This window comes from Chenopodium album, chromosome 7, assembly GCF_948465745.1.
Source record: "Chenopodium album chromosome 7, dcCheAlbu1.1, whole genome shotgun sequence".
Lineage (NCBI taxonomy): Eukaryota > Viridiplantae > Streptophyta > Magnoliopsida > Caryophyllales > Amaranthaceae > Chenopodium > Chenopodium album.
Window position 1 is genome coordinate 15963249 of NC_137840.1, and position 22828 is coordinate 15986076.

Sequence of the window (22828 nt, forward strand, 5' to 3'; positions counted from 1 at the left end):
TTAACACTTGATCTAAAGTTTGCCCCTGTGACTTGTTAATAGTCATTGCAAAGATTAGCTTGATAGGACACTGGCTCCTCTGAAATTGGAAAGGATATTTTTGAGAACTTGATGGTTTGAGTTTAATTCTGGGTATAAATACATGTTCCCCTTGATACTGTCCGACAGAAATCACGCACTTAATTAAATTAGGGAAAAACCTTTTACATATAAGGCGTGTTCCATTGCATAAACCAGAAGATGGCAGGAGGTTTCTAAGCAATATTACTAAGCAATTTTCTTTGAGCACAAGATTATGAGGGCTCATTCCACGTGGACATAGTTTATTCAGGAATTCTGTAGGATATACGCTGTCACTATCATCTAGAACACTGTCATAGCTTGTATAAGATATGGCTTGTCCTGGGAATCTCTTAATCATGAACGAATTTATAGTATCAACATCGTCGTTTATAGGTGTTAGAATAACCCTTCTTGAAAAGATTTGAGGGTCCAGAGCACCTGAACCAAGTTCTGGAAAAGAAGATTCAAGTAACTCATCTATTGGATCAGCATCGGGTTGGAAAGTCTGCACTATCTGTGGTGGCAACTCAACAAAATCATTTTCCATTGTCTGCAGTTCACCGTTTCCCAGTGCAAGTAAAAAAACTACTGACAGAATGAAGGATCTTCCATAGCTCTTAGATTTTCAGTTAACCTGAATCTCCGCAAATGCTGCCATATATAAGAACTCACTACACTTGCTTCCGCTGCTTCTCTAATAGTCTTGTTAGGAACAACAGGCAACACTTGTCGAAAGTCTCCACCGAAGACAATTACTTTCCCACCAAATATCACATCACTATCGCATATGTCTTGTAATAGAAGGTCTAAAGATTCTAGATTTTGCTTGTTTGCCATTGATGCTTTATCCCATATTATAAGAGTTGTTTCTTTTATTAATGCTGCTAAGATACTTTGCTTAGAAACGCTGCAGGCTAATGAAGTATCACTGTCCATTGGAATCTTGAATCTTGAGTGTGCTGTTCTACCTGATGGAATATTTGCTGCAGCTATTCCAAACGTAGCGGTAGGTAAAACAATCTTATTCATAAGGCGGTTCTCAGCATACAGCGCATTATATAAGAACGTTTTGCCAGTTCCACCAGGACCATCTACGAAAAATGCCCCTGGTTTTCCTTCTACTATATGCTGCATAATACATGTAAAAATTTCTTTTTGTGTTGTATTTAGTAGGCCACGACTGTCTATACAAGCCTGAGGAATTGGAGCATCTAAGGCGTCTTGAATGTCTTTTGTCCTATCAATCTGGTTATCATTGTCATCCACTAAAATAGCCAGACCACAGGAAGATAATGACTTCCCCATAACCTTTAAATGTTATTCCACTGATCTGACAGTTAGTTTCTTAATTTTGCTTTCTGCACCAGAGTGTTTTTGTGCAAATTCTTCTGACAATGCAGAATAATATTTGTGCCATAGTTCTACAGGATCACTCGGCTGGCAAAATATAAGAACAGTTGCAAACAATCTGCGCAGAGCCCCAGGGAGCTGAATTTCAGTTGCTTAAGCCAAATAAATGCTTGCAGCATCATCTTCTTCCAAAATGCCAGCTTTAAGACATGTTTCCTTGAAAGTTGCACACACATAACCTTGAACTATGCGTAGGTCTGTAAAAGATTTTGGACTCCTGACATTTAGTAATAGTAGTCAAAGGTAAAAGCGTTCACCTTCAGAAGGAGCCACAAAAGCTAAACGCCCAACCATCGGTTTTTTTATTTTGTCGGTTTTTGCTGAAGCATCCCACTTATAGTGTTCTGGAAATTCTCCATATAAGTAACCAAGACCATTATCAGTAGCTGCATTCATACGAAAGAACTCTGTTAATTGAGTCTTAGCATAAACACCGCTTGCAATACCTATATCAAGACGTTCATACGGGCGTACACAGACAATATTCATGTCTGGAATATGAATAGACAGAGGTAAGACTGGTGGATGCATCTCAAATAAATCAAACCCGAAAATTCTCCAAGCCGCTTCACACAGTGACACCCACCTTCCTGACTAAAACTGAGCAATTTCATCTCCAGAATTTCTATCTTCAGCCGAAATATTGAAGGCCACTCGATCATGTCCTTTGTAAACATATTTATATAAATATTTCACTGCTTTTATAGTCGAACAAACTTCTACATTTAAATGACAATCAAAGAGTGTTGCGAGATAAGGGTTATAAGGTACAACCCATCGATTATCTGACTCGGCATTTCTGACCTTCACTTGTTCTCAGTACCACTTCTCTTATAACAAGGATAACCATCTTTATTTGTCGTTGTTTGTGCGGTGAATTGTTTTGGATATCCATTTTTACAAGAAAAGACATTATCCTTCTTTCTCATACAAGGGCACTCTGGATTTAATTGGCCACATGCTCCATGCATCATATGCCTTAATACAACCTTATGCAGTTCAGGCTGAGTCACAGGAGGTATCTCTGCAAAAACATATCTATCATAATCAGCAGGAGATTTCATCTTATGCTGCTGTTCCAGAATCAACAAGAAATGAGCATATGGCAATCCTCTTTTCTGAAATTCTACAACATATATCATTGCTGCCACTTTACCAAATACCATGTCTTTCTTGATTTTTTTTTTTCAGAGCAATCAACTTTGCCCGAAATATACGAGCAACTAAATCAGGTCGGTCTTGTGCAGTCTCACCAGGCTCTAGTTCGGCTTTTATCTCTGGCCAATTTGCATTGCATGTCATAGTGACAAAGAGATCAGGCTTCCCGTATTTCTGCACAAGAGCCATTGCATTCAGATACCTCCTTTTCATATCACGAGGGCCTCTTATAAATGATGGTGGCAAAATGAATTTATGACCAACATTAGCTGCACTTGTCTGTCCACTCTCTACTGTGTCAAGAATTCCTTTATAAAGATCTGCTCTTATTGTATCTTGATTTTGCCGGAAAAAATCTAACCGTGTATTTTCAACCTCGATATACATATCTGTGATGTATTGTAGAAATGCACGGCCTGCTCTTAAGAGCATGTTTCCTGGTCTAATGTGAAGCTTATAAGCATAGTACTCCCTTGCAGAGATATTCTTATCAGCTTTCATATGTCTTTCGGAAGCTCCTATATACATTAAAATCCAAGAAAAAAATTCAAACTAAGCATATCTTAAGGAAACATAGGCAAAGAAGCAATTAACTAAAAAAATCCCATAGTTTTGATAGGAACTTACGAGCAGCTTTTACATCCAGAAAATTTGCCGGAGTGTTCACTGCTCATGATTTCTGCTGCCACTTGCCTATCTCCACCATAAGAAGTTTTTTTTAGACCCTGATGCCAACCACATTCACCTCTTGGAAACATCAGGGGATACTGTAAAGGGTCATAGCACCCATAAAAATGGGCAATCCGATGGGATTTTGCAGATTTTGCTGTCACAAGAACATGTGGCCATGAACTCTGACTTGATGTAACACTATACAACTTCATCTGAAGTGGGAGCATTATACACCCTTTGATCTGGCACAATGTTTAAATTTATTATAATGTTAGTAATTTCACCGACATTTACTTCTCTCAAAGATCTGAAAAATCTTCATATGGATTATTTTTAGTTATTTGCATTAATTTGTCAATAACATCCTATCTTAATTCAGGAAAGCAATTTGTTCTGTGTTTCAATTCATTTTGGCCATCATAGAAATAAAGCTGTAGATACTTTGGACCATTCTCATCTGGTATTAAGTCTGGTACACAATGATATATTTGGCCATGTAATTTAAAGACATATATACCTTTGTATGTTTCTCTATCAGTTTTACCTCCAATTGAACTAAAGGCAAATAGGTTATTGTATAATCGAGCATACTTTCTAAAATGCACAACATCTTCATCTCTTGAAGTAAAAAGTCTCACTAATTCAGGGGGATATTCATTTGCAGCTATTTTAATATCACCATTGCCACAGCAGAAATGCAGGGTTTCAAACGCAAACTTTTTAGCCCCGCACTCAGCACAGTAGGTAGGCGGAGATAATTCTAAGGGTTGTGTAGGTAATGGTCTTCCTATAGTAGTCGCAGGGGATTCTGAATAGTATAAAAGGATATTTAAGATAATTGTATTGTGCAACAACATATAAGTGTTAACTCTATTAACTGAAATCTCTACCAAGGCTTACTTTTAGCAGCATCCCTTAGCTGCTTTGAACTCTGTGCATTTGATGGTGTAACTCTAAGAGACACGGGTCTTTCTGTAGAAGTACGAAGAGAAAATTACACCAGATCCGATTAAAAAGCACTACATATATATTCACTTTATAAACCTAAACCAAGGCAAAATACCCACTTTCAAGTACAGTATATTTTGAAGGTCTTGATTTCGCCTTTTTGGACTTTGACTGTTCTGCTTGACTGTGCAAAGCATAAAGAGTTTATGAATTTGCTTCACAAAAAATATAATCCATTATTATAAGTCATTTATTTTACCTAGAAGAATTATGATTTGATATCAAATCACTTATTCGCTTTGATTTCTGCCCTTTACTTGATGATCTCTTAAAACTAACAGGTGCATCAGCTATCATATACATATTAAAAGCAGTAACTCAGTAGTTTAAACATTAAACAAACATCGTAAATGAGTATAGCAATGAGCATATATAAAAAAATCCTTCCTAAACATCATGTCAATTTTCAGACATACCCATATTACTTTGGTGCAGATCAAGCTATCTCAACAATGCGCACAGGATATTGATGATTTCTGTTTATGTCATTTACTGTAAAAAGAAAACATATTAAATTCTCCAAAGCTGCAGTTTAGAAGATGTTTTTTGGTCTGTAAAATGAGCAGGTATTTAAAAGGCTCTGCAAATTAAATCCACAAAAATTCCATCAACTTGATACATTAACCTGCACATTTCTCTCAATTCTAAGTAGATGTTTACCTGTTCAATATTTGTTCTTCTTAAAATTCTGTGATCAAGGCAGCATCAATACAATAATTCCTGAATTTGACACTGATCTCAGCTTCTAATTGCAGTACCCCCCCTATTTTCAATGCCACAAAACAAAACAAAAGGAATTCTACTAATCTACTACATTGCTTCGTATCTTATTAATAGTATCTGCATATCACTAACAATATTTGCATCAATTTCCTTTTTAATTAATAAATTCTCTCTATCTCTCCCATATTACATGAGCCCTCTTTTTTTTCTCTCTCTATCTCTCTGCACTCTAAAAATTGCCTAGTAGTCCATCATTTTTAAAGTGATGCATCTAAAAATAACGGAGGAAGTTTAACCAATTTTTTTACTCTATGGATGTTCAAAGGTTCTCTTCATCTACTCTAAAAAAAGTCCCTCTTCAATCCCCAAAACAAAAGATGCTAAATGCAAATATATGCTAGGTTGGAAGGAAATAACTGAGAGATTATATCCACAATTAATCAGTTCCAGGTTCATGACAATTTGACAAGTAGCAAAGAAGTCATATGAACCAATAATTAGACTCATTACACTTACAAATTATCCAATATGTAATTAAACAGATAAAAAGATGACAAGGTAAAACAAAAGCTAATAATTCATACTACACTACTTGAATAATGCACATAACTGATGTATGTCCAATTTATCAGAATGCCGTATCTATAATGTAATAGACAAGGACCCACTTATCGAGTTACCACCAGATTCCCCATTAGTCCGCCAGCAATCTCATAAAATTTGGCATCTGAAAACCCAGCCGCAAGAGCAAGCTGTTCCAATTCCTTTCATACACCCAGAAAACTTTATGGACTGAATGAACTATCTGACATTTTAAAACTTTCAGATTATAATCTAGTCAATCCTTATTTCTTCATTCTTAACAAACACAGAAAACAATAACAGAAGCATTACACAAAAACAAAAACCTTATACGACAACTTCAGATAGATTTTAAAACTTGTAGAGGATGCCTACATGACAAATGTCTGGTGCATAAACTCAGGCTATTAGGCAAATGTAATGTGCTGACCTGTCAGATATCATTGCTTCTAAAAATAGAAAACTAAACATACATAACATCAAACACAAAAGAGCATTATTAAATTAAGAAGCCATGCAATAAACAATAAAATTATAAAATATTCTTAAACCAACATGCAAATCAAAAGTGCATCCATTTATTACTCAAAATACACATTACATTAGATTTCAGTTACAGCATACAAGTTTATTTTCTAATGAAATATTTCAACAATCACTACTCATAGACTTAAGCTTTAAAACAAAAGGAAAGATAGAAATCTAGATAATATTAGGCATATGTCAATACTAAACCTAAACACCTTTAATCAGGCAAACATCTTGCTACCTAAAATACTAAACTAAGACTCCAAATAACCTAAGCAAACTTTGTGCGCTTCCAAACAGTCTCTAGTTCAGGTATGCTAGAAACCAAAGGCTCTGAAACTCTAACGGTAGAAGAAGATGCAGCATCTAATGGCGTAGCAGAGCGTCTTTTCATTGGAGCAGGTGGAGGCACACCAACCTTAGGTATCTGAAACCTTAGGAGTCAAGCATTCATCACCAGCAAAGTTTTCTTCTCTGGCAGCCAAGTGTTCCTTTAACTGGTAAAAGCTACTCTTAAAAGCATTACAAGCAACACTCTTATCCAAAGTTGCACCATAATTAGCATCAATGATCTCTAGGCTATACTTAGTCACCAGGTAATGAATAGCTCTTTTAGCACCAGTTACCTCAGGACAAGGATCACTACATATGCATTCCATTTCAGCTCCATTATGTGGGCAAGACACTGTCAGCCAAGACACGAAACCCAAATCTTCAACCCAAATAGTCTCTAATGGACTCACCTCTACTCCAGTCCTTGTAACAACAGCTCCTAAAAAGCTCACAAAATCAATCGTCACATGGACAACTTCATCAGATGGTTTTTTTCCCAAATTCCTCTAAGCAGTAGGCATCTATATTCCTTTCTCACGACATAATGCAACAACCTTATGCTTAAAAAGCTTACTGCATAGCTGATATATCCTTGCTCTATCGGATGTAAAATCACTCACCTACACCCCAAACTGGCTCATCAATTTTTGCACAGCTTTTTTAGCAGCCCTTTCTTGCGACTCTTGAACTGTATTAGCCTCCCCACCAAAAAATACAAATTCAGACTTGCCACATTCAGTTCTAATACGAACGCAGGCATTGTTCCTATCCTTATCTATAAAACCATAAATTGGTTTAGGAAAATTTAAACAGTCAACCAATTGACCTAAAAGAGGTCAAAATGGAATGGCAATTTTTCTTGACTGAATAGCCATAACCTGTAACCGGCAAAAATTAAAAAAACATACACATCCACTAAATCAAAACTACAATCAAATTACAGCTAAAGTTAGCACATCTAAGAAAACTAAGTTCCCTTGTAAAATCTCAATTTAAAAGATCTCAACAAACTTACCAACAATAGCAGCAAGCAATTTTAACAACACCGCCAGCTCCAACTGCACAAACCTACAATATTTATGTTTTTTTTTAATTAATTTTTCAAAAAAAAATTAAAAAGAAAAAGGAGAGAACAGAAAACACAGAAAAAAAAAAAAAAAAAAAGCTATCTAACCAAATTCAAGGTTCCAGAAATTAACTTTAAATAACTCGTTCTAGATTATTTGTATGAAGTTCATAACTGTAAAGTAAGTAATTGTAGTTCAATGTATGTCCACGTGATCATGTAGCGTAAAAGTTCAAAATTCATTAAGTCATTATCCAATGTTGTGTGTATAATTGAGATCCATGTGGAATTTCAGCAATCACATTACATTTTTATGAGAAAATTACAAGCTTAACAATTAACCCAGCAAAGTTTCATAAACCAACCTTTTTTTGTCACAGGATAAAGAAGAAGCAAGCCAGAAATGTAAAAGAAATGAAAGCAAACCAAATATGCAGTACATATAAATACAGAATTTGAAAGCAAAGAATAAAGCAAAGGACATATCCATTATATTTTATTAGCCAAAAAAGCTACACCATATAAATTGATCCAGTACATCATAAACAAATATCTATCCTCTAAAAATTATTAAATAATACATATGCAACTTAAAAGCACATATTAAATATATTTCTATTATCAACCAAAAAAGCAACCATTTTTTAATCTCCCCAGGGAAAAAAAAGGACAATAAGTACACAGTAAAACCCCTCTATCAAATTTTATATACACATACACAATACAGTACCAGACAATTCCCTGTATAAATACTGTATTTGAACAATGTAGTCTCCAAAGCCAAGTTACTTTCCCACTGTAATTTCCAAAGCCAAATTTTCACCAACATACTCATTGAGGCTAAGTTAATCCTTAATTAATTTATAAGAGAAATCTACAAGAATATAATTTTCTGTTCACAATTTTCTGTTCACAATTTAAGTAGCTAAGCTAAACTAAAAGCGAAATTTGTAGGAGATTAATCTCTGTTCACAATTGTATTAACTAAGTCAAAACAAAGTCAAAACAACATAGCAATGAACTAATTAATTAATCAATTAAATCAAACAAGTCACATTACTCATCAAACTCATTAATAATTAAACTAATTCGCAATAAAATGCGAAACAATAATTAAGCACACCTCACATTGCTCAACAACTAGATCCAGAGCTGCGACCAAAGAAGCTCCATCAAACCACTCCATGAAATTAACAGCTGCCAAAACAAAAAACACAATTAGCTATACAGTTAAAAATAACAAGCGTAAAAAGAGGAAAAATTAAATAAATTTTAAAACAAAGACACATACCTAACAAAGAACGAAATGAAGAAGATTAGAACAAAGTGAAGAATATGAAAGCCAAAAATGGTAAGCTAAAGCAAAAGGACTAAAATAGCCATGGCAATTACAGCAGCTCCATGAAACCTCGCCATCGAACTAACTGCTACAACGCCTGTTCAAAATGGAAATAATTAACAAGGAAACAACTAAGAAGGAAATAATTAAGAAGGAAACACAAAAACAAAATGGAAAAAGAAAGTAGAAATCAGGAAGGGACAATGGAAAAAGAAAGAAGACATAGCTAACCAGAAAGATGAATGCCACGCGTCAGCTCATTCAGAACAGCTGGATTGTCAAAGCGAAATGACCGAACCAACCCTGTCAATCAAGTCAATCAAAGAAGGGTGCTAAGAGCAGGGGAGGGCAGAAGCGTCAATCTCCTGTTCATAAGGAACAATAAAATTGCTACAGTAGGGGTGCTTGGGGCTTTTATAAGGGTTATATAGAGATATAGATTATAGATAGATATCTTTAGTGATGTTTACTTTTCATAATACTAGCAATTAGTTAGCTTATTAGGATAATCAATATTTATCCCTTACGTTGAGGAAATCAGTTAGCAACACTCCTCTAACTTCTTGCTTGTAAATTGTTTGTATTATTTGATTGGTAATGTTAGTCCTCACGGAATACATTTCTTTTGGTAATTGATAATCAAAAGAGTTTTACCTACACTTTATTCTATGATTTATGAGTAGTAAATTGTTTCATTCTAATTCGTATACCCTTTACGAACTATATATATAATGAAAAATATTTATATATATATTATACAACATTAACTATTTATTGATATTTATTTATGAATGATGGATTCTATGTATAGCGCTGGAGCATGTTATTGAATTTATTGCCTTTTAAATTTTTATTTAATGATATTATGTTTGATTTATGATCTTCCTTCCTTAATATTATAAACCATGATGTTTTTTTTTTAAAAAAAAGGATAAACCATGATATAAGTAAAACTGGTCCACTGGATGGGTGTTTAAATCTTAGATTACATATGAATTAGATATACTTGCTTTGTTAATTGATTTTTAAATTACTTTATTATGTATATCTTCATTATACTTCTACTGCATTTTATGTTAAGCCCTTAACGGGTGTTGTTCAACGAATCAGTTCACTAGTTAAATCATTTTTTATAATCATGGGCCAATTACATGTTTAGTTAGTCTTAGCTTGCTTGTATTTGTTTATTATATTTATATAATGGACTATGAACTTGCGTTGTAAGTTGACACTCAAGACATGAATTTTTATCTTGTTAATGTGTTTATTCCGTGTCCTTGATAGTCAGTTAATATTGGTCTTTGAAGTGTCATAAAGTTAACTTCCTCTCTAATCTAGTAGGCATACAATGCAATGAAAAAAAAAACCAAGTGTTTTTGAGAGAATTCTTATATGTAGACACTAGTTCCATCTTTGGAAATTAAGTTATAATATTTGATTAATAGGACCTAAAGTTTGCATATTGTTTGTTAATTTGAGCATCTTGACATTGTCAATATTAATTAACCATGAAATTATTCATATCAGGTATGAGATATAAGAAAATACTATATATGATGAATATATGTTTTGTGAATATTTGTTAGATTAGAAGATTTATTTGAGTAACTTAAGCGTATCATAAACTTTCACCCAAAAAATTAGTTGCTATTTTTTGAAATCACAATAGGAGCCATGTTTATTGCCATGTGATATACATCTGTGCATGATATGGGGGTGTCCAAATATGAAAAAATTCATTTCCCTAAAGTGTTTTACATATGGCATATGATTTGTAAAACTGTTGGTGATGTATATGCTGAAATTTGTGCTACCTAAGTTTAATATATGACCTTGATTAAAACTATGAAATATCTCAAGTATATTTTTTCTGTTAACATGATATGTTAGTAACCTTAAAAGGGAACCTATAATGATATTTATGAATGATTAATATATTTTTTGTAAGATATATATTATATATGCAGCAAACTATTTTTATTAAATAAATAAATAAATAAAATAATTGACGTTTACATTGAACTAGATATACCATTCCCAGAAGTAGATGAGATTTTGTATGATTGAAAGGATTACAAGCTTGTTTGCATGATGATTTCCTTGGTCAATTTACTTTTTTTTTTCTACCAACCCTTGACCCTTGTTCAAGACCAAGGAAGCAAACTAATTTTTTTGCCAACGAGACACAAGGTAAGTTGATCGCATGATGAATTCTTGATTATAATTCATTAAAAGTTGACAAGAATTGCAAACATAATTTTAACTGAGAAACAATCTATATGGGTTTAAGGAATTTAACATGACATTGTGAGCTACTTAAATTACATGATCAATATTTTAATTATTGTAGACACCCAAATGTGTCTCCCCAAAACCAAACCCAGTGATGAATACCTTTCACGTCATTTGATTATCGAACAAAGTGAAAGTGTGAAAAGTCTAGTGATAAGGATGTTTTTATTAAAATATCTCTCTTTCTGTTTTCAAAAATACTTCTTTTCTTACCCTATATATGAAAAATAGCTATTCCAATTTAGTTTGGTCCATGATAAGAGTCCAATAATAGCGTATTTGAATTGGGCTCGAAAAAAGCTTTCCAGCGATATATTATAAGCCCAATTCCGATGAATTTTGAGGAAGTTATGGATTAAATTAAATTAGGCACAAATGATTTTAAATGTGGCCCAATGATCTAGAGGAGGGCCTATTTAATTATTATTCCTAAAGTGATTAGGATTGATTTTAATTTTCTAGGAATATTTAGAAGGTTCGTTTTAATTCTAATAAGATTAGGATTGATAATTATACTATTGAAAAATGTTTTATTTTTAATAAAATATATTAATTGTCACAAATATGATTTTAAATCTGCTTAGACGCGGAATTACCTGTTAACCAATTTAAAAGATAATTCCGCGTACGAAAGCGTGTTGTACTTTTGAATCAGCGCGAGACGACAAGGCTGTCGCCTAGCGCTGAAACTGTCGCCTGGCGCTGCTCTTGTCGCATAGCACTAACTCCTGTCATTGGCAACAAGAGGTATTTTATTCCGAATATGACTTTCTTTGATCCTGTGCTATTTTTATTATAATCAGGGGTCGTATCTCCCCGTTTTTAATCATTTACAGCCATCATCACTCTCTATCTCTCTCTAAAGCTAGAAGCTTTCTCTCTCTATTCTTTTCTAAACCTTCCCTCTCTCAAAATTCCTCATTCATTAGCCCTAGACACACCTAGCCAAGTTCGAAGTTGTCTTCGCCCTAGACGTGAAAGGTTTAATATTTCTGAGAGTTTGGTTCAAATCTCTATTTCAATTATTTAATTTAATTGTTTGTTTATTATTTTCCTTGAAGTTACTAACGTGTATATTTTGTTATTAGAAAGAGGTACGAGGCATCGAAGTAAGTAATTTAATTGCTTTATTGATCTTTTGATATAGAAATCATGCTAAATTATTTTGTTGATTCCTAATATCATGTTAGGATATTATATTGCTTCCTAGTATCATGTTTAGGGTAATAACTAAAATTTCTAATATCTTGTATATTATTATGATGCTTCCTATTTCTTTCCTAATATCATGTTAGGGCTAATTGATCTTTATTGTCTAGTGACATGCTAGGGTTTGTTATTAATCTTGTTAGTATCATGCCTAGGATCTTGCTAATATTATTATGCTTTGAGATTGAGAATATTATTATTATGATGATGATTGTTATTATGTTGCTTGATGTTTATTATTGTTATTGCTTGATCACACCTTTTATGCATGTTTAAAGGGAATTTGTACTTGTAATCACGCTTAATAAGATAATTAATAATCTTATTTAGGCTAATGTAATTATAATTCAAGTGATCGCCAATAATAGTTTTGTTTGTGCATTAATATTCAACCAACATAGATATACAGGTTTAGGGTTAATCTAATGATTGCATGTTAGTCAGAAAGTGCATATGAATACGAGAACAATAAAGTAGAGGCCTATTTTTAGGGCAAGTTCAATCTCTTTTAGGTTGGATTTGTACCTTCATCCCCAAACTTCCAGTCATGGTTCCAGACCTATTGGAGTTAACGATCTCCTGGATTGTTAAGGGGTGTAACCTTCACCTTGTGAACGGTTTACAAGTTCCTAAAACTTGTTAGCGACTCTTACTCTAGCTTCCTTCCCTTTGGACGCCACCATGCCTTACTGTATGATCACAGTAGGGCTCAAGTATGGGATGCTTGAAATATTCCTTACAATTATGCCCATAGTTTTAAGAAATTTTAATTAATATAACCGGGCAAGAGTTACGAGTACGAGTTTATAAGAATAATTTTATTATGTTTAATACATGCATTGCTAAAAGAATTTATGGCTTAAAAGGAGCAAGGGATTTAAAGATTGTTGGACTATTTTTATACCCCATATGCAAGGATTAGGGGGAGATAGTGTTTATTCCATTGTTTTTATGTAATCCTTGCACATGAATAATTAAATATGTTGATGATCAGTTTGGTACATACACTAGCCTAAATATCAATAAATTTTTTAATAGAGGTGGTTACATGATAATCAAATATTTAGAATAATACCATCTTGAAGATGGATATGAATAAATGTCATTACCTATATACTAGCTATCAATGTACATATTAAGTTGATGTTCTAAATGGACAATATTAGTTTCTATTGAACTAGCACACCTGAAGTGTGGTAATCCAAAGGGTTACAACGATAAGAATCCTTGGAAGAGGAAAGGAGCACTAATTGACAATGACAAATTTGAGAAAGTGGCACATTTCGATGTATCTCCTGATCTGAAGAGATCATTTATAACACATTAAAATGTGATATGCTTATATAAAATACTCCATAAGAGTATAAAAATGTTGTCCAACAAGGTTAGCATGTATCAAGATTACAATCAGAGCTCCAGTGGAGTATGAAGTATCACTACTAGAAAACAGGCAAATTACGACGGAAATTTTTCGTCGGAAAACCCATTTCCGACGGAAATTCCGTCGCAACCGGTTGTCGCAATAGTTGTTGTTGGAAAATCACCCTTTTTCGACGGAATTTCCGTCGGAAGCACTTTTTTTGACGGAATTTCCGACGGAATTTTGTACATTGGAAGTGATTTATGGCCCGGCAAAGTCCGTCGGAAAATTCCGACGGACTGAATTCCATCGTGAATTTCCGATGGAATTTCCGTCGCAAAATGCTATTAAAAAAACAAAAAAAAATGCACACCGTCACCCCGTACCACCGCAAGCCGCCATCCAACACCACTACCCCCAACTCACACAACCAGCCAAACCCTCACCATACCCACACCCAACCCCACCAATCGTATCACCAGCCCACACCAGACTCCCTACCCACCAACCACCTAACTAGATCTACCACCCCACCACCCACCTAAATCACCACCTCCACAGCCACCTACCTAACCAGATCTACCCATCTACAACCACCACCGCCACAGCCACCTACCTAACCAGATCTACCACCCCACCACCCACCTCAATTACCACCGCCACCACCGAAAATCATCATAACCTAGAAATTAACAAAAAAATAAAGAAAAAAAAATTAAATCCCAACCCAAGCCCCTAAACACGATCTCCAACAGCCACCACCCACAACCACCATAAATTATAAAAAAATTCGATAAAACAACAAATTTAAGAGGTCAAATTTGACCATGAAAACTCTAGATCTAGAGTTTTCATGGTCGAATTTGACCTAAAAACCTTTGATTTCGGCATGAGAAGAGAGAGAAAGGGCAAAATAAAATAACCCCTAACCTTTGTTGTTGTTAATGTCGGTGATTACTTGTTGAGTTTGGTGTTAATGTTGTCGTGGTGGTGGTAAAAGAGGGGAAAGTAGAGAAGAGAAAGAGAGGAGAACGAGAGGAAAGAGAAATAGAGGAAAATGTGAGAAAAAGCTAACGAGAGTGGAGGAGAGGAGGGGAGATCGAGAGAAGAAGAAAAGATACAGCGAGAAGGACATAGAGGGAGAAAAAGAGAGAGGAGAACGAGAGGAGAGAGAATAGGAAAGACGGAAAGAGGCGGGTGTTTTTAGGGTTTTTTTGGAGGTAAATGAGTTTTATTTTTTTAAAAAAAATATATGTTCCGACGGAATATTCTATCGGAAATTTCTGACAGACTATAAATCCATCGGAAAAGTTAATTTTCGACGGATTTTTTCGTCGAAAAAAGCTAAATTTTTGACGGATTTTTATTCCGTCGAAAATTTCTGACGGAATTGAAGAATTCGTCGAAAATATCCGACAAAATAATGGGTCCGTCGGAATCAGTCCGTCGCAATTAGCCTGTTTTTTAGTAGTGTATGAGGATTAACTAATTGTCTTTCCTATTGTAGAAAGAAACACATTGGTGTACTTATATCACATCATATTCATGGACATGCATAAAAGATCTCTAATAAGGTGATCACCAATATTATAAAACTGACCATAATTTAAATACTAAAGGAAAAGTGATTGGATGTAATAATTAATAATTAGGCAATTTGAGGTTTAATAAATTCCAGTTATGAAAACCTAAAGTTTCATTTGATATGAAAGAAATAATGTGTTGACGCTCTCTCATGTTAAATATATGAAATGAATCGAATGGAAAGACATAACGTTGAGATTGAGCTGTAATAATTTGTGTTGATGAAGATTTCAAGAGTTAATAGGTTTTGATTGTTATATATACAAAAGAATAACTGGTAACCAGAAATTCACTAGAATAATTTATATGTTGACAAATATTAGGTGACCACAAGCTCACCCTTACAAGTTATAAGTAGAAATTTTAAGTAACTAGTATTATACTATCAATATTTCTAGTGATCCCGAAGATCACCACCTAATGAAATTACAAGAAAGTTTATATTTGTATAACAATTCTCTTGATTGGGACTATTGTATGTCAGCACATAAGAAATAGGATATGAAAATAGACAACTGCACAATTTATTACCCCTATTAATATTGATCTCTAGAGATGAAATTTGTTGCACATGAAATTATATTCTAAGTTGGTAAAGAATTGCCCCAATATTAAAGATATTTTACCAACTTAGGGGGAAGAATTGAAGTAAGTTGGAAAAATTATAAATTTATTGTTAGTTGATCCCACTAATGATACTTTGTAAAGTTATATGCCAACTTTTGTATCAACATATGTTGCACATCTATGATTTGATTTTTATACCGTTATGACCCATATAAAGGCATAGGGAGATATATTTAGATTATACTGATAATGATATTATGTGCATATATTAAGATAGATCTTGCCGATTTTTCATTAAATCACTGCACCCAAAGTGTAGTTTGTATAATCGGTTCCAATATAAATATGTGATATATGGCAAATTAGTGCAGTTGATACTTTTAAAGTGTAATAATAGTATATTTATACCATAGTGTGAGAAATACCCTTGATATGTGATATAGACATTTGAATTATTGTAATAGATGGCCTATTATGTAAGAAAAATTATGATGAATAATTAAAGTAATGCATTCATATATCAAAGTAAAACAACATGCGATGTACATTAAAGTAATTTTATGATACCGGTACATAATGGAACCGATGAATAATTTGCATGTGCATGACAGAATGGACTATTGAATAAGAGATCTAAAACATATATCCATAATGATGTCGACATAATGATAATCATAAAAAGTTATCATGTACCAGAAGTCCAATGAAATATGAATCTTTATATCCACACTGTACAGTGTCTTGCATTAATTTGAGTCTTATATCCATGTGCACGCGTGAGTCATAAGTTAATGGATTGCTTATTGCATGTTTAGGAAGTTGTTAGGTGCATTACTTTTTGTATATTTTGATTAATATGTTATCATGTTTACTATATCTCGAATTGCATGGATTAGTTTCAATATAATATTTGTGGTATATGTAAATGTTCATTATATATATAGTATGGCATATTTACAACTTTGATGTAAAATTAGAAAGACATATTTATATTCCAATGGGCTTATAACTATGATGAAATTATATATGATGTTGATCTGATATTATTTATAAATAATGTAAGAAAAGTTCCCGAAGAACTTATATACAACGTATTTATAACCCTACAAATTTTATATTTTGAATAATATAATTATTATCAAACTTTTAGTCTATGTGACTACATCTGTAATACCTCGTATTTTTATATGTATTTTAATTAAAATAAGTATTTTGAGAAGTATTTACTTAAATTGAATTGTTTTATTTAGTGAAATGCTAAATACCGTCGTCCAAATTTATATCGTCACATATGATGCAATGAAGTTCGCAACCTAAAGTCAAGTTCTATGTTCGACTATGGTCAAGCTTATTTGTGTGTCAAAGGGTACCATGGTTAAGAGATTGGACGCGTTAGCAAGGAAGCCTCCCTTGAGGGTGTATGCCAACGAGCGGCTCTACAAGTTCGTGATGAAATCAAACTCGACTCCATGGTTTGGGTGGATTTAAAAACTCGGATGAACCCTTATTGCCATAAGAGTTTTCAGGTTGATAGAGCTTAAATCCCTCGGGCTAGCCACATACGTAGAACACGTACTATTATGGAAAAATAGGTAATCAAAAATGCATATGCATATGTAACAATGCCAATTAAATCGCAGGAATACAATTCAAGAATCTTTCAAGTCTCATCCACTCATCTCAATTAAATACCAATCACTCAAATCGATAAATAACCAAGAATCATCCCCAATGGAGTCGCCAAATTGTAGGCGTCGTTCGAAGTGCGCCTACGTTAAAAGCATGTTGTGAATATGTTTGGCACTCATGGGAAGTGAGGAGCTTTTCTTACATGTTATAAGCCATAAAAGTGTATAACGAATAACGAAGAAAAGTTAAAAGCATGTTGTGAACTTATATACACATTTTTCTTACATGTTACATGTTAACATATATAACAATGAAAAGTTCCCGAAGAACTCATACAGGGAAAGTAGGGAGCCACCAACAAGTTTTTAATGAACTTGTAAACCGTTCACGAATCATTTAAGGCAATCACGATTAAGGGACAACGATAGGCAACAACGATTGACCCGTGAAGGTTACACCTCATTCATAATCCGTGAGATTACTAACTCCATATGGTTCGGAACCACGAAAGGAGGATCGGGGATGATGGTATGAAGTGAGTCATGGAGTCACATTCGCCCGTATTGGCCTCTACTCGATTCTTATAGTGAAAAGTGATTCCTGTGATCTCAAAGGCATGCAAACAAAATATTCAATTTGCTCCAAACTATTATTATTCTAAATTGGTTGAATATTTGTGCAACACATAATTCTAAAATATTAGTGATCACTTGATTTAATAACAAGATTAAAAAGGAACCTAAACCGGTTGTCCAAATTATCTTATTAGGCGTGATTTTCAATTACATATTCCCTTTAACATGCAATATGGTGATCAACAAATATAATAAAATCAACATTAATATTGGAAGCAATTCAACAATAATAGCGTTAGTCAAATCAAATAATAAATTAACCTAATCATGTTACTAGCAATATAAAAATAAAGGGTTTTCTAAGCTATACCCCTTAGGTATTTGAGTTTCTAAGGTGTGCCCATGCTTTTTCAAGTTTCTAAGTTGTGCCCCTCAACTCACTACCATTAATGAATGGTACCCTCCTTGGATTCCCACGTCACCTAAAGTTAACTATAAATTTAATAGAAAGATGATAAAGGTAAGGAAATGGTAGGAGAAAGAAATCTTAGCCATCGCAACCCTAATAATGAAAACTGAAGCCACGAAATCACACTCTCAAATAACTTTTAAACAACTAATAAGGGTACATTTCAGTATTGATAAGGAGTTGAAGGGCACAGCTTAGACACTTGAAAAAGCATGGGTACACCTTAGAAACTCAAATACCTTAGGGGTATAGCTTAGAAAAACCCAAAAATAAAAGTAACCAAGTGATTAATTACTCACTTTTCGCGTTTCCTTGAATTGCTACATCATGAATAAACTGTTAGTAACTTCAATAAAAAAAATATAAATCAAATTTAAACAATTAAATTAAATAAAAAGTAGAGTTGATTTAGTCCAAACCCTCAGTCAATTATACCTTTCACACCTTGGTTTAAGTATAGAACTTTGGGTATTGTATGAACTCCTTGGAGTGCTTAAGAGAAGTATTATGGAAGATAGGGTGGCTAATGTTTAGGCTAAAGAGGGAGAAAGAATGATTTTGTGATCAAGCTTTTTGATGATTAAAAAAGGGTAGATATGACCTCTATTTATAGAGAAAAAAGAAGGGTCGAAAAAACAAGATAAAATCCGAATTAAATCGGAATAAAACTCGATCGACTGTAGTTTTGCGGTTTTTGTTTTTATCATATCTTTTGATCCAGAAATTGGAATTAAAAAAATAAGATATAGTTGGAAAGCTATTGAAGTCCGATTTCTAACCCAATTGGAATCAGAGTAAAATATTTTTTAGAATAAAAGATATGGACGAAATAGTGAGGCAGTGTCAGTTTTGGATAGAGTTTGATATTTTATTCATATCTTTTCCGTTATAGCTCGAAATTGATTTGTAATATATCATTGGAAAGATAATTTCAAGGGAAATCCAACCATATAAAATTAGGATAAAAAATATGAGGCACAAAAATCATATCTGTCTATCTTTGAATGTCTTTCAATTTGAATAGAATTAGGACTTTCAAAAAGAAAAGTTTTATCCAATTTCAAACTCTTTAATCTTATCTTTTCAAAAATGATAATTAAGATCTTTTAGAAACTTATAAAAGCTTCCAATTAATCCTAATTGATTTAGGAATGAGATTAAATCATTTGGACCCTCCACATGATCATTGGGTCGTAGGTAAGATGGGCTTAGGTTCGGTTTGGACTCAATTTAGTATTTTAGCCATAACTTATTCGTTATAACTCGGATTTGGGCTTATAATATATCGTTGGAAAGCAATTTTCAAGCTCCATCCAGTTATTTAATCATTGGACCCATATTATGGACCAAAATAAACTGGAATAAATGTTTTTATAAAAAGGACACGAAATGAATAATTTTAAAGGACACAAAATGAATTTTTTGGGTTTAAGGCACGAAAAGAGGAAAATAAGTTATGGTTTGGGGAAATGGGACAGGAATTGGGTTGGTTTATGAAATGTATTGGGATTTGAATATGGATTTAAGCACTCCAAGATTAAATACTCAACCCGACCAATAATGGCGGTCAAAGTTTGTTCATCATCAGGTTTGGTTTTGGGGAGACATTTTTAGGTGCAGTGTCTACAAGGGCAAGATTGTCAGTTTGCTTAAAATGATGGCGGTGGCGATAAATTTGGACGGTGTTATTTAACACCCCCCTTATTTAAAGTATTTTAATTATTCATTTTAATGATTTTGGAAATATTTTATAAAAAGGAAAGTTTATTTAATTAGTTATTTTATTATGTTGGGGTTTAATTTAAGAAAGTTTTATTTTAGTAAAGTTTTATTCAGGAAGGGATTAGGAAAGATTAAAAAAGGAAATTTTAGGGAGAAGGGTTTCTAGAGGAGGGGTATAAACATTCAACACTTGAGGTAAATCAAACTTTGCCTAGAGTGGAGAAAACCCAAGGTAACTTCTCTCCCTTTTCTCTTTATTTTTCTTTTTCTTTTCCCCTTTCCCTTATCGGAACCCCCTACCTCACTGTCGATCACCAGCAGCAGCAGGTGGCTGTCGACCGCCAGCAGTAGGCGTGGCTGTCGCTGCCACCTCTCCTTTTGAACAAAAAAATTTAAAACTTTGTTTTAAAAAGTTGTTTAATCCTAGATCTAATTATAAATTATGAGCTTTGTAAATTGATTTTTGATGATTGATTATGAGTGGTTATGTTAATTAATTTTTAGATTTTATTTTTAATTGAAAGACCCCAATTTTTGAAACCCTAGGTTCTTGAATTATGAATTATTGAAGGATTATGATGTATAATGGTTCAAACATTTGATTAAAGTATTTTAAGGCTTAATTACAGCAAGTTTTCATTAAAATAAATGTTGGAATTTTCAGTAGTGCATTAAAAATCAAGTTTCTTTAGGTTGAGTTTGGAAACAAGATATTCATTTCAAATGTTGGAGTTGAATTTTTGAATTTGAAATCTTGATATTCAATTTTAATATTGGTTGTTTGGGAAATATCAGAGTTTCAATTCCAAAACTTCAAATTCTAACCTATGTTTGCAGATGAGTGAAATTTTGAATTAAGCAAATGAAATTACACTTTTATCTCACAAAAATTTCCTTTCTCTCTCCTCCTCAATCTTAAATTTCCAAATTTACATCTCTTTCTCTGCTTAGATTATAATTTTTTTCTTCAATAAACCCTAAAATTAAACCCAAATTTCTTCAATTATTCATTAAATAACTACCAAAGAAGTTCAAAAATACCCCAAATTATTCCCAGAAATCCTTTATTAAATCCAAATTCCTCCAAATTTTAAGTAAATTCGTGCTGAAGAAGTACAAAATTTCGTTGATTCTTGCTTCAATGTTGGTATTTTTAATTTGTTGTTCAATTGGAGGAAAGAGAAAGCTCACATGCATGCTGCTTCAATGGAGAATAGAGATTGCACTTCAATGTTGAACAATTGGAATGAGCGTACACTTCAATGGTGTACCAAGAGGAATAATGAGAGTACAGAAATTTGAAGCTTGCTTCAATGGAGGAGGTATTTCCATGGTGAAGAACCCTAGGAGAGAGAAAAAAAATTGGGGAAGATGTTGTGTACGTTGTACGATATAGGGGAGAGAGAGTTGGGCTTTTTTTTTTTTTTTTTTTTTTTTTTTTTTTTTTTTTTTTTAATGAATATCATAATTTGAAATGACAAGTGTAGGTTTGGAATTTCAATATATCAAAAAATACTCTTGTCTTCATAATCTTGGATTTGGGACAATTTCAATTCCCAAATTCTAAGCATATCCAAGCACCACAATTAGACCAAATCCAGAATTTCAAATGAAATTCTAGTTACCAAACAGGCCATTAAGGAATTTCAATTACCAATTAATTGGGATTAAAGTATGATGTTTTAAATATAATTTCAGCTTATTTTAATTAAATTATGAGGGGTTTTATAATAGTATATATTGCTGGAAATTTGTGTAGAAAGGATTTTAATACTCTTAAATGATTTTAAATTGTAGGAGACTTTGAAGTGAGTGAATTCTATTAGTCGTGGCGATTTTAAGATCGTATACAAGGTATGTTCGCATACTTAGCATAATTTTATTGATGTAGTAGCATAATAAATGTGTTTAATTGATTACACAGTTGTATCATGCTAGATTTGGAATGGAATTTATGATTTAGTTTTTATTGGTGATTGAATTATGAAGCATGATTTATTTGTGATGGATTAATAGATGTAAATTTATAGTTTGAAATATTTTTTATGAACCACACTTTTATTTATGGAATGATAGAGAGCATGTTTAATCAAACTAAATGTTTAATTTGGTTTGGAGTATTAAAAAAGAATTTAATTATGGTTTATATAATTTTTATTGATGCTTTAAGCATGGGAAAGGAGCTATGTAAGTGTCTATGCACACGAGGAATAAATTATAAGTTGGTGGCTTAGTGCACTTAAGGTGTTTTTAACACCGAGGGATAGGATTTGTTGTGCTTAATGCGTTTAAGGTGTCATTGGCACCGAGGTAGAAATAAAAAGGGTTCAACATAAAACTTTATGTGGTCACTAATTATTCAAGAATAAATTGGCATATTTGATTGTTTGAATAATTATCGTTGATTGAATGATTATGGTTTGAGAGTCATCATCAAGTTTAATAATCTGTAAATAACGTAAAGTGAAAGAGATTACGTACCAAAACTCTTGGAACGTATATGTTAGGAAATAAGGGTGTAATTGTGTTTGATTAATGC

At 33.1% G+C, this 22828-nt stretch overlaps 2 protein-coding genes across 2 annotated transcripts; both read right to left on the minus strand.

Annotated features, from left to right (window-relative positions):
- Positions 1 to 648: 648 nt before the first annotated feature.
- Positions 649 to 1368, minus strand: LOC145640049 (uncharacterized). The gene has a single exon (XM_081691360.1). It carries the CDS (start codon positions 1366 to 1368, stop codon positions 649 to 651), a length of 720 nt encoding a protein of 239 aa, XP_081547486.1.
- A 911-nt stretch (positions 1369 to 2279) lies between these two features.
- Positions 2280 to 3530, minus strand: LOC145640051 (uncharacterized). Its single transcript, XM_081691361.1, has 3 exons — positions 3287 to 3530; positions 2691 to 3149; positions 2280 to 2599 (listed from the first exon to the last, which is right to left on the minus strand). Exons 1-3 carry the CDS (start codon positions 3528 to 3530, stop codon positions 2280 to 2282), a joined length of 1023 nt encoding a protein of 340 aa, XP_081547487.1.
- Between the last annotated feature and the right edge of the window lie 19298 nt (positions 3531 to 22828).